The 12,893-nt window shown below is 35.4% G+C and overlaps 2 protein-coding genes across 2 annotated transcripts in view; one reads left to right on the top strand and one right to left on the bottom strand.

Annotated features, from left to right (window-relative positions):
• The first annotated feature begins 2,312 nt into the window (after nt 1-2,312).
• Nucleotides 2,313-3,316, top strand: LOC21409589 (transcription termination factor MTEF1, chloroplastic). Its single transcript, XM_010097918.2, has one exon. The coding sequence runs from the start codon at nt 2,313-2,315 to the stop codon at nt 3,177-3,179; it is 867 nt and encodes a 288-aa protein (XP_010096220.1). The 3' UTR covers nt 3,180-3,316.
• Nucleotides 3,317-3,647: 331 nt separating this feature from the next.
• The window catches only part of LOC21409588 (phospholipase A-2-activating protein), a 20,671-nt gene continuing 11,425 nt past the window's right edge, over nt 3,648-12,893 (bottom strand). Inside the window, exons 8-23 of the mRNA XM_024165491.1 lie at nt 9,545-9,606; nt 9,175-9,263; nt 8,395-8,467; nt 8,250-8,309; nt 7,691-7,837; nt 7,537-7,575; nt 7,405-7,442; nt 6,967-7,053; nt 6,101-6,266; nt 5,758-5,835; nt 5,481-5,617; nt 5,194-5,270; nt 4,837-4,906; nt 4,571-4,636; nt 4,289-4,430; nt 3,648-4,146 (exon numbers count right to left, since the gene is read on the bottom strand). Coding sequence (XP_024021259.1) covers nt 4,296-4,430; nt 4,571-4,636; nt 4,837-4,906; nt 5,194-5,270; nt 5,481-5,617; nt 5,758-5,835; nt 6,101-6,266; nt 6,967-7,053; nt 7,405-7,442; nt 7,537-7,575; nt 7,691-7,837; nt 8,250-8,309; nt 8,395-8,467; nt 9,175-9,263; nt 9,545-9,606 — 1,324 coding nt within the window. The 3' untranslated portion in view covers nt 3,648-4,146; nt 4,289-4,295. The remainder of the gene's footprint in view (nt 4,147-4,288; nt 4,431-4,570; nt 4,637-4,836; nt 4,907-5,193; nt 5,271-5,480; nt 5,618-5,757; nt 5,836-6,100; nt 6,267-6,966; nt 7,054-7,404; nt 7,443-7,536; nt 7,576-7,690; nt 7,838-8,249; nt 8,310-8,394; nt 8,468-9,174; nt 9,264-9,544; nt 9,607-12,893) is intronic.

The following is a 12,893-nucleotide window of genomic DNA, read 5'->3' as shown; positions in this document are numbered from 1 at the left end:
GGTAGGATAAAAATACTTACACTACCATAAAAATTACCTATTTTTTATTCTTCCAACCAATTATTTAAACTACACACAACAATGCCCCTAGAATGGTGCCTCTTGTCCCTCTACTATACAGGAAAAAGAATTAATTTCACAAACGCTAACGTGTTTTCAAACTTTGAAAAGGTTAATTTTACCTTTTATATATGAAAAGTGGTTCAGAACACTTCTTAAATTAATATAATTTCATAAATACCTTATAAGTCACAAATAATTTTGTATCATTTTATCTTTTAAAATATCGAGAGGTAAATTGACACAAAAGTTATAATTTAAGGGTTATATTGACTTAACATCACTAGTTTAGGAGAATTTATAAAAATATAAGTAATGTCACATCATCTTTTTATTAGTTTTTTAAAATGGAGAATATTTTGAGTTAGGGTACATAATTCAGGTGGTGATTTAAACCTTTTTCAAACTTCTGGGGTATATTAAAACATGATACAAAATTTAAAAAATATTTATAAAATTAATCCTAAACAAAAAAATAATAATTCTACAGTTTTTCATTTATAGTCAAAATTATGCAGGAATATCATATTAGGTACATGTAACAGTGTCAAAAATACTCACTTAACAAATGTTATTTTTAAGCCATGTTAAAGGAATTACTAGATACTTCTTATTTATCAACCAACGTGCAATTTTTTAGTCACCGAAAAAAAAAATTCTGGATATTCCCTAAAACGAATCAGTTTTCAATATAAAAATCTTTGATACGATGATTAAAAAAAAAAAAAGAGTAATGTTATCAATCAAATTTTCATCAAGATTTTTTTTTCAAAAATTAAAATTACATAATCATTAATTTTCAAGTATTCCTTAAAGGTTGTTCCTTCCCCAATTTTTTTTTATATAAATCTCAATGACACTCTCTTCTCTAGATTTTCTTTCTGAACATATGCTTTATGACTATACATATCTGCTAGCTCTTGAAACATAATAATGTGATGCATTTTTTCATACTTCTCACGTTTTTTGAGTTGAATTTGAGTTATAATTTAAGTTGAAGTTGTAACTTGAATTTGTGTTTAGTTGTGTACATTTGAGTTATGGTTTGAGATAAGAATCTTTTTGAGTTTGTGTTTGAGTGAGTCAAAACTTAAATTTGCATTTATATAGTATTTTAATAAAAACTCAATGGTGATGAAAAATTTTAACAGAGTATATGGGTGGGATTTTATTCGTCTTTTCGTTGTCAACGCATAGAAAAAAATCATCTCAATCAGGATTAAAATGAAAAAGTTATAACATTTTTAAGAATAGAAAAAATAATGTTCATTAATTTGAGTTCGAGTTTCTGAACTCGAGTTGAAGGGGAAACTTGAACTCGAGTTTTAGTCTCAAACTCGAGTTCAAACTTAAAAGAACATGAACTTGAATAAAGTTAAAACTCGAGCTGCTTTTTTTTAAGTTTTTAAAGCTGCCGAACAAGGCCTTAGTTCTTTCAAAAAAAAAAAAATAGTATTACCCTCCATGGAAGTAAGACTCACTCCACCACGGAATACCGACACCTACCAAACCAACTATCCTCAATGGTTATTTCTTACCTAAATAAAATAAAAAAATAATGTTAAGGACATCAACTCAAATTTTAAATTTTATATAATTAATGTGATATGTGAGTTGTCATTTTAATATTAGTAGATGTTCAAAATATTGTCGCGTTAATTAATAATAAGAGATTGTATCTACTGATAAAAAAGACAACAACTCATTTGTCACATCAATTTATATAAAAAATTAAGTGGTTGTTTGGTATAAGGATTCTAAATCCGAAATCATGATTTTGGGTTCAAACCAGTGTTTATTTACAAAAAGTAAAAAGTGGTTTTGATTTGACTAACTTAGAAAATGTTTGGTTTGGATGGTTCTGATTCAAGATTTGAACCCTGATGTGATGTTTTAAACTATGAATCACCCACTCTTTAATTTTTGGTGGTTCAAACCCATGATTCTGATTCTAGTTTCAGAATCATGATTTAGACCAAAAATCATAAATTATGATTTTAGTTCCAAAATAAAAAATAAAATCACTCTCTTTTAAACTCTTATATCAAACGAACCCTAAGATTTGAGTTGATGTACTTAGATAAAATAAAATCTTGTTACTCTCTTCTCTAGTCTAGTACTAGTATCTTATCTGAAATATCTTCCTTATCCTTTTCAAATCCCAAAATAACCGCCACTCATTCATAAATAAACAAACAATTCCTCCGTTTCTGTTGATTCACATTTCCCGCTTTTAAAAAAAGAAAAAAAAAATGCAGCTTCACTCTCTATCTCTTTCCTCTCTATCTCTTCCCCTCAATTCCTTCTCCTCCTCAGTTTCTTCCATCAATCCCCATTCCTCCTCCTCATCTCCTCCAACTTTCACTCCTTCCCGCTTCATCAAGTTCCGTACATCTCACCGCGAAAACCTCCGGTACCTTAAAACCCTCGGCATTGTCACCGCCGACGACAAACCCAAGAACCTTCCCCTCCCCGACGACGTCGAACGCATCCTCGCCGCCGTCGACTTCTTAAAGTCCAAGGGCTTCTCCAACGCCGACTTCCCCCGCCTCGCTTTCCTCTCCCCCAACCTCTTCTCCCCCGGCTTTGACCCCGCCGGCATTGCCCCTGTCTTTGACTTCCTTGCCTCCGACGTCGCCGCCTTGCCGGAGGAGTCCTGCCGCCTCATCCTCCGCTGCCCCGCCCTACTCTTCTCGAATGTCGAGTACTGCCTCCGCCCGACGCTTGATTATCTCCGGAAATTGGGACTGGAGAGGCTTAATTCGCCGACGACCCTGAATGCGCACCTTCTCAACACGCGGGTGGAGAAGCTGCAGAAGAAGATGAAGTTTTTGAGGAGTATTGGGTTGTCGTATGACGAGTCGGCTAGGATTTGCGCGAGGATTCCGGCGATTTTCGGTTACAGTGTTGAGGATAACTTGAGGCCCAAGTATGAGTATTTGGTTTGGGAGATGGAGAGGAGTTTGGATGAGCTGAAGAGGTTTCCGCAGTATTTTGCCTTCAGTTTAAAGAAGCGGATTGTGCCAAGGCATCTGCATTTGAAGCAAAGGAATGTTAGGATACCATTGAATAGAATGTTGCTTTGGGGTGACCAAAAGTTTTATGCCAAATGGAAATAGTGAAATTGAATACTACTTTTGGGAGTCATTTATTTATTCATAGAATTTTGGCTTCCATCGATTGAGTTCGTTCAAAAGATTGGGAAAGAAAACTGTCACAAGACTTTTGCTAGTTATAGCTGGACAATAAAGTGTCAATCGGGTACAGAAAGTATTTCTGAAGCATCAGAGAGAGGAAAAAAAGATGGAGAAATTTACAATTTACTGAACTTTTTCTTAAAAACGTATGAGTCTAATTTTTATCTTTTATTCTTAATTAATACCATTTCGACTAATATAATATAATATTTGATTAAAATAGTATTAATTAAGAATAAATAGTAAAAATTAAGATTCATACAATCTAAAAAATTATGTCTCATTTTCTCCAAAAAAAAAAAAAAAAAAAAAATAGTATATGGCAACTTTGCCTAAAATTATGGGGTAGTAAAGATCGCTTACTCCTCCACAAAGTCTTGAATTCGAATCAATCCGATGGTCGGACCATACAGGGCAATCCCGCATACCACATGGAGTTATCTGAGTATGTTACTTTCTACCCTTATTACTCTTGGTTTAGTCGAAGCAAGTTACTTGAGTTTTCATGCTTATCATAGTCTTTACACTAGTGATGTATCGGATCATTCGGATTCATGTCGAATCAAGGGCACTAAGATAATTCTTCTGCAGGTTAATTTATGCCAGGTGGATATCAAAAGAGTGATATTTCTTGGCACCAATAGTTTCGCTTTTTTTTTCCTCTTATCTAAAAGTAGCTGTCGAAGCAAAAATAAATATAAATAGTTTTTTGCAGGTAAACAAACTTGATCTTGTCTATTCTAAATCTTGCTAGACTGCCTTTTCATAATCCCTGGCAAACTCTTCAACCAATGAAAATCCTTTGTCATCTGTATGAAATCACAAAAACACATTTCTTGTTGCGTTGATTTCCTAAATGTCTTCTTTCTGTTGAATATTGTGCAAAAACCTGTAGAAAAAGGAGAGTAAGCCATGTTAAGCTTGTCCCAAAAAAAAAAAAAGAGCCCTTCAGACTGAAAAATTTCAAAAGACAAGTTTTAGAGTAGACGGATAACATTAACATCATGACAATTGAAGGGATAATTACTTGCCAGAATTTTAACTTGTTTTAGTTAAGAGTTCGATGTCAGCTCCGACTTCGGAAACCTTGCTGTCTTTGGAAGCCTTTGCTGCTTTAGCGATGTTTGCTACGTCAAAATCTAAAGCTATTCTTTTAACGAGACCATCAAGCATCTATCAAAAAAAAAAAAAAGAAAGAAAGAAAAGAACATCAATGAAATAGCAACAGACAGTTCATAGTCTTCAAACAGCGAGGACGCAAGGCACGGATGATTAAGCATTTGTTTCACCGAAGCTTAGAATCTAAAATGTACCAGTGATCCAGTTGCAACTAAAGCCCGGAATTTTGAATCAACTTCTAAATTTTGCTCCTCCGCAATCTGCAGAAGCCATAATGGACTCATACAGCGTAAGGTATCATAAGTCATTGTGAAAAATCCACCAAAAATAAAAGTAACCATCTCAGAAATGACGAATCTCATGCGATAGATTCATGATAAAAAGAGGCCACATAACCAACAATCAAGACACAAAAAATTAGGACAGTTACAAGGTAAAACTGTAACAGAGTAAGTCATACCTCAAGCGCTGCTGAAAGAACTTGAGACTGGCCTTCTAGATCTTTCTTTTCAATCAACAGCACAGCATAACTATCAATTGCCCCAAAAGACAAAATTAACATCAGAATAAATCATCACGAAAACACTTTAAACCCCAGCACCGAAAAAACCTAATGATCCAGAAAACAACAAAAGGAAAATAAAACAGAAGGAAATGTAAAAGAAAAAAAAAAATCTGATGGAAACAGATAAGAGGAAATAAATACATTTGCATCTATTCTTTTCTTCTCACGGTTCTCCCTAAAGACAAATATCCTCTAGTATTTTGGAGTTGATAAAATACTTTTATTGCTAGTGACAGTCAACAATGGACTTACTTCAGTATCAAGGTTGAATACGATAATTGAAAATTCTTATTTGGAGAAGAATAACAACTAGAGAATGCGTCAAGAACCTGCAAAAATTAGTTTAGAATGAAGTCACCACATATGGTTGTAACTTGTAATCATATATTTCTAGCCCAGATGGTACAAGTATTTGGAGTTACACGTCATCAAAAACCTTATAAAAAGTCCTAGCTTTGTGGTTACTTCCCATGAACCAACTTTTTTCAGGTCCCTCGGTAATTCAAATTGACAAATTGATAGCATAGAAGTATTGTAACCTCAATGCGATGTCTCTGCAACCAGTTGAAATAGCAAGAATTCTTGAATAGATTGGAGAAGAGACGAATGCTTGTCAAGAGATTTGCAGGAAGTGAAGGGTTCTCGGAGACCTTTTTAATTATTTCCATTAAAATATCTGGTAAGAGAAGAGTAAATCAGTAGAAACTCTAAACAGATATAAGTACATCATAGTAGCAAGTATTTGTAGAAAAAAGAGTTCTTCGTGGTATTTTTTTCAACCCAACTTTAGCAAGACTATATTTCTAACTTCAGTACCATTTTCAGCTTCAACATGCTGGAGAAGTACATTGGCCCCATCTGGGTGCAGGATGAGCATCCTGAGAGTATCAATAACTGCAAATAGAAGACATGATCAAGCAAAATGATAATGAGCATTTAACATAATGAGCATAAATCATCATAAAAAGAATGGAGAGCAAAATCTGCAAATACAACACATTTGGTTCTGCTTCCTCAATTGGAAACTTAGTTTCATGAGACGAAGCATATTCAAAGACAGAAAAGGTTATCTACTGACTAAAAACATGCTGAAGGCGGAAAGACAGACAACCAAAGTTATGAACTAGATAGAAAACCTTCAGAAGTCTAGTACTCCTACCTGGAAATATCATTGTAATTGGCCATGTTTTTAGCAATCTCAGCAACACAGCAACATCAGTGTCTGCAAATTTACTAGAGTGGTAATGTGATGTGTCCTTCAAAACATTAACTAAAGCACCCAGTCTGGAAATCTCAAGGTCTGAAAAAGCCAAGTGCTTCTTTTCCTTCAAAAGAACAGTATCTTTTTTCATTAAGTGATATGTTAATAACTTTACAGCTTTGAAACAGAAAACCATGCAGATTGGAAAACATGAAAGAACAAGGAACCAACAATAGATTGGCCGACCCACTATAGTAGATAATAAGGAAAGAGTACCCTTCAACTTAGAATTAGCGCAAATTACTACCTCAAAGCTAGGAAAGAATAATGTTGCAAATATAAGTATATGACTAATTTATTCAACAACAATATTCCTTCTAAATGAAATCCATACGTTTCATTAGAAACATACCAAAAGTCAAAATTTCGAAACACCCAATATAAAATTAAAACAAAATAAAGAAAATAATAATTGAAAAGGACAATTCTATTCAATGAAAGGCAATTGAAGACGTTCTAGCAGAACAAATAGTACAATCTGCTCAGAGTCGAGAATTATTGCACAGAAATTATATATATTCGGGACAATTAGATCATGTGTTCTTTCACTTTAAGCAAGTCTCGTCATCTTTAAACAGTCTTATACTAACTACCATTTTTAATATGAAAGTCTCAAAAGAAATATTCGCATTTATAAGGATACGTAAAAGAAAATTCAATATTTGAGAGCCTCAAAATGAAAAATCTAAATTGTCTCCACATTGTTCCACATTCTTTCCCCTTGAGTAACCTACCTTGTGTAATAACAGAAATAAAGAACCTACCTGATCAGAGAGCAGAGCATTGTTAAACTCCGTAATCTTCTTGAGGATCCCATCAAACTGAGCTACATCAAAAACAAGCATTCCTTTCTGAAAATAAGATTGAAGAAAAGACTGTCAGATGACAAAAATAATTTCCTAAGAGATGTACTCTGTATTTTGTTAGGGGTGAAAAAAACAACCTGAGACCAAAAATATCAGTAAATGCAGTTTGCAGCCATCCTATTCTAAGAACTCAAGCAGGAATTTATCTTAGTTTCTTTAAATTATCCTAAAAATTTAAATGAGCTACTCATTATCAACAGCATATAACAGAGTTTGGAATTTTGGTCTGAACTGTATGCTAATTAGCATTCTGAACAAAGAATTAGTTTTGAAGACCATTGACAATGGATCATTTAGCAATCCTACATACTAAAAATCAAACTGCTAAAAACATACCTTAGGAATATGCTTGAAAGTTGGTTTTGCAGCAGTAGCTGTGGAATATCAAATATTAGATCAGAGCTACACGTTGAGATTCTTATGTTAGGAAGGTAATTAATCTGCTATTGACAGAATTATCAAAATTACCGGACATGTTGGAGTATTCTCCAGGAACATAAGCGCTTGCTGAAACGAAAAACACATGAGTACTCAAGTCAAGACTAAGGTGAAGCATCATAAAACACATCAAGAACTTCTTATCTTTATGCAAAGGAACAATGGAAAATGGCATGATACTCACAGCCAGTAAATGGGTCACGAAAAGATGGATCAAGTGCGAAGTCCTTTTGTCCAGTATTTTGGAGGATGAACTCCACAATTTGTTGCCGGTAGGATAGAGGTAGATTCTCCTTCAGAAGCCACTTATCAGCAGCGTCATATGCATTATCTGAATCAAAATATATGTATTTCTGCTTATTTTTTAAAACAACAGTTGAATGCACAAATCATACAAAAGAAGAGGTTCTTCTAGACACGTGTTTTAAAGATCCAGGTAATATTAAATATAAATTCCCAGTTCCATTAAAAAAATCACAATCACACACATTCACTAATATAAGTTCGTAAAATTAGATGAAATATCACCCTTTGAGAAACTTGAGATGTATTCACGAGAAACATTTATCTGATAAGCAGAACTAGGAATAAAGTACTTGGAACACAAAAAACTTCCATATCTTTTCACGTTATTCTACATCTATTTTCTCAAAGAAAAAAAAAATGAACAAAGAGATTACACAACTTGGGAAATAACATAGCCTAAAAAATATAGGGAAAACATAAAAGAATGAGAGAAGTACCCGATCGGTTGTAGGGCAACTTACGGATGGGCTCACCATCTCCGATGTCGACATCAAACACTAAACAAGAAGGGTATAAACAATTTTAAAACCTAACAAAAGAAGATATAGCATATTACAATTTCCACAGAGTTATTATGCTGACCGTAATCATATTCTATTCCATCAAGAACAGGACGCTTCATGCCATCATCTGGTCCATCCACAACTTCACCAATCTAAATAGAAAACATACGCATATAACATGAAAATTATTCTGTTATGTATGAGCTAAAGGACTAAGCAAATAAAGAAGAAACATAATTGACTTTAGAATTATTATGAATAGAAAAGTAAAAGCATAGGCAAATAAAGAAGAAACATAACTGAATTTTTTTTTCAAGTTCTACGAATAGAAAACTGAAATTCCACCCCCTTCCTTCTAGTTACCGACCACAGTCAAACCAAAATAATATAGGTCTCGTTCATTTTACCGATTTGAGTTTTCAGTTTTAAGTTTCTACAGTTAAAGCTCTCAGAAAATGTCATATTTAACTTTTTCTGCTACAGTTAAAAGCTCTCAGAAAATGTCACGTCTCAGCTCGAATTGAAAACTCGAATCCGCAAAGCGAACGGGGCCATAGTAGTAAAAGTCTCCCTCGTGTTAGTAGTAAAGGAAAACAACAGTGTATTCACCAAAATAAATAAAAAACGAATTAATGAAATGAAATGAAATTAGTTGATGAAATGAAATTAGCCAACTATACTGCCCATATAAACTTGAGGCCCCTAACAATGATCTTAAACCAAATGAAAGAAAGCCCATGGATCAATGAAGCATTCAGATGATTAAATCCTTGGTTACATACTGAAAAAGGCAGAGTATTCTAAACTAACAGGATGAGACAAATGCCTTAGTAATTACTATCGCAAGAAAGTAAATTACCTTATCCCATCTGTGTTCTCTCAAATTCCATGCATATGCCACACCATTGTCCCCTTCTCTAACAACTTTTGTCTGGCCATCACTAGTTCCTGATACAATATATGAACAACGTATTAGCCGACAAAAACATGGCAAAAACTATTAGGAAATACAAACAAATAATAAAATGATGAACAATATCTACACAAGCTGGTAGGTGAACGGACAGCATCCTAACTTGTTTTCTAATATCAAAATGCTTATTTAATGGCTCATTCAGCTACTAAACTACAATCAGAATTCATAAACTTAAAATTCTAACATTTTAGTCGATCAAACAGGTAAGTATTGAGCTGAATATCTGTAGAGAATTGAAAACGTTATATCACACCTGGAATCTGTAAAGCCTCCAACCCTGGTAAATCTTCTAGTTTTAATCCTCCAACTCTCTTCCTAAAACAAACAGATCATAAAATGCAAATCAGGCTTGGATTACAAAAATAAAGGCAAAGAGTCGAGAGAAAGTTATCCTTATGTAGATCCAAGAGCTGAAAGGAAATGGGAAACAATTTCAAAAATCATAGGAATTTATTTGTGTCGAAAAGATAAGAGATAATTAGTTAGGGTTGATTAAGATAAGTTTTAGATTAGGATATGCTTAAAGTCAAATAAAACAAATTTGTTTCAAACAGATTCGTTATCCTGGGATTAGATAAGTTTAAATTTGAATGTTATTAGGATAGATGTTATTGAGTGGATAGGATTTTATCCGTGGCACTCCTAGGGCTATTTATACCTATTTTTTGCCGATTAAATCAATAATAATAGAAGAGTTTTTCCCTTCAAAACTTACATGGTATCAGAGCTGTGGCTGATCTAGAAGTGCCAATGGTTAAGACAGCTATGACCGGGCCAGTTAAAGGCTCCTTATTGACCGGGGAAGTTGCCGAGAGTGTTGTAGCAGTTCAGAATTCCCTACAACTAACGACTCACAAGTTGAATGGAAAGAACTACCTCGAATGGGCACAGACGGTGAAACTTGTTATAGATGGAAAAGGGAAACTAGGACACTTGACTGGTGAGGTGAAGAAACCAACAGATGATTCCAAACTGAAAGCATGGAGATCCGAAAACACCATGATTACAGCCTAGCTGATCAATTCTATGGAGCCGGCAATAAGGAAACCATTCTCATTTCTTCCCACTGACAAGGAGTTATGGGAAGCCGTTCGTGACACATATTCGGATTTAGAAAACCCCTCCCTAATCTTCAAACTCAAGACTCGGCTATGGAACTTGAAGCAGGGAGATAAGGAGGTGACAACATACTACAACGAAAAGGTGACACTTTGGCAAGAATTGGATCAATGTTATGAGGACGAATGGGAAAGTTCTAAAGATAGTGTGCGATACTTGAAGAGAGAGGAAGATGAACGAGTGTACATGTTTCTTGCAGGACTTAACCGTGAATTAGATGAAGTACGAGGAAGAATTCTAAGTCGAAAACCACTGCCAAACATACGAGAGGTCTTCTCGGAAGTAAGGAGAGAAGAGGCGCGAAGAAACGTCATGATGAACAAGTCAGAAATCACGCCTAAAACTGAAAGCTCAGCACTGACTTCCAAAGGCCCGGAAGTAGATGGAGACAGAAGGAACTTGTTGAAAAGCGCGTTTATTTCCTACTGTTTAGGTATATGTAATCTCTGTATGGTAGATTAGTTGCTGATTTGTAGCTAGCTATAAATTAGGAGTTAGTTTCCTATTTTTTCTCTAACTAATTGTAACTTAATTGTATATAAAAGAGGCTTATTACCTCTTATAAAAAATATATGAGACTGACGGCTAGGTATTCCAAAACCTACCGGTTTCCACATGGTATCAGAGCCAACATCTGATCACCGGAAAAATCAAACGGCCACCATGTCTGGCACATCCAGCGTAGGTAATCAGTCGCTCAATTCTGGATCGGCGAAATCATCTTCGAAACCTACTCTCCTGTCAAATACTCATGACAATCTTTCTTCTCAACCAATCAACACTCACAAACTCAATGGAGAAAATTATCTCCAATGGTCCCAGTTGGTCATGTTATTCATCCGGGATCGTGGAAAAACTGGGTTTCTAACGGGAGCTACACAGAAACCAAAAGAAGGTCTCGAATCCATTGAGACCTGGGAATCTGAGAATGCCTTGATCATGTCATGGCTGATCAATTCGATGGAGCCAACTATCAGCAAGACTTATATGTTCCTTGTCACTGCTCAAGAAATCTGGGAAGTTGCAAAGGAAACTTTTTCTGATCTGGAAAATTCTGCCCAGGTCTATGAAATTACCACACGCATCCGCAACACGAAACAAGGCGATCTGAGCGTGTTGCAATACTATAATACGCTCAGAACCTTATGGCAGGAGCTGGATTTATTTTACGACTATGAATGGCATTGTCCACAAGACATTGCCATATTCAAAAAGATGATTGAGAAGGATCGTGTTTTCGCATTCTTGGCTAGCTTGAACAACGAACTTGATGAGGTTTGTGGTAGAATTCTTCGACGTTAAGTCCTGCTATCCACTCGTGAAGTATTCTCCAAGGTCCGCAGGGAGGAAAGCAAGAGTGTTATGCTGGGAAAAGAAACCCGAGAGGCTCCTGTCACTGAGTCAGAATCATTAGCCCTTGCAGTCAGAAGCAATAGGTTCTCCACCTTTCTAATGGTGGGATTGACTCTCGAAATAAAAAGGGAAATAGACCCTGGTGCACCCATTGTAAAAAAACTGGACACACCTGTGAAACTTGCTGGAAACTGCACGGAAAACCCCCTCATCTGAAAAACGGACAACCAGACCAAGGGACTAGCAGAGCTCTTCAAACGGCCATTGAGGAATCAATACTAGAGAGTGCTCATGTTTCCCTTAATAAGGAACAACTAGAAAACCTTATGAAACTCCTGAATTCTGCCTCTCTTCCATCTGCCTCTATTGCCCAGAAAGGTAATTTTCCTTAGTCCTTCAGTGTGCTAACCGAGGACAGAACCCCATGGGTTATAGATTCTGGTGCCTCAGATCATATGACAGGTTGTTCCGCACTCTTCTCCTCTTATACTCCTTGTGCTGGTAACTTGAAAGTAAAAATTGCTGATGATTCGTTAGCCACAGTAGCAGGGAAAGGTTCAATAATTTTGTCCAAAAATTTGGGTCCTAAAGTCTGTACTTCATGTTCCTTCTATTTCATGCAACCTTTTATCCATTAGCAAACTCACCCACGATCAAAATTGTGTTGCTAAGTTTAGCTCTTCTTCATGTCAATTTCAGGAACTGGCTTCGAGGAAGATGATTGGCAATGCTAAAGAGTGTGGAGGGCTTTATTACCTAGACAAGGAAGACTCAAGTAGACAAAATCTAGTCTGCAGATCCTTTTCTGTTTCTTTATGTGAAAATAATGTTATGTTGTGGCACTATAGACTCGGCCACCCTAGCTTTCCGTATCTGAAAAATTTGTTTCCATCTTTTTTCAATAATAAAGACCCCACTTCTTTTCAATGTGAAATTTGTCAACTCTCCAAACATCACCGTGTATCATTTCCATCTCAATCATACAAACATTCAGCACCATTATCAGTAATACACAGTGACATATGGGGTCCCTCACGAGTTAAAAAATTTTTAGGTGCTAGATGGTTTATTACTTTCATTGACGATCATTCTAGGCTATGTTTGGTATATCTCTAAAAAAAAAAAATCTG

This window comes from Morus notabilis, unplaced genomic scaffold (genome assembly GCF_000414095.1).
Source record: "Morus notabilis unplaced genomic scaffold, ASM41409v2 Scaffold115, whole genome shotgun sequence".
Lineage (NCBI taxonomy): Eukaryota > Viridiplantae > Streptophyta > Magnoliopsida > Rosales > Moraceae > Morus > Morus notabilis.
Note: the sequence above shows the minus strand (reverse complement) of the source record. Positions and strands in the feature narration are given on the sequence as shown.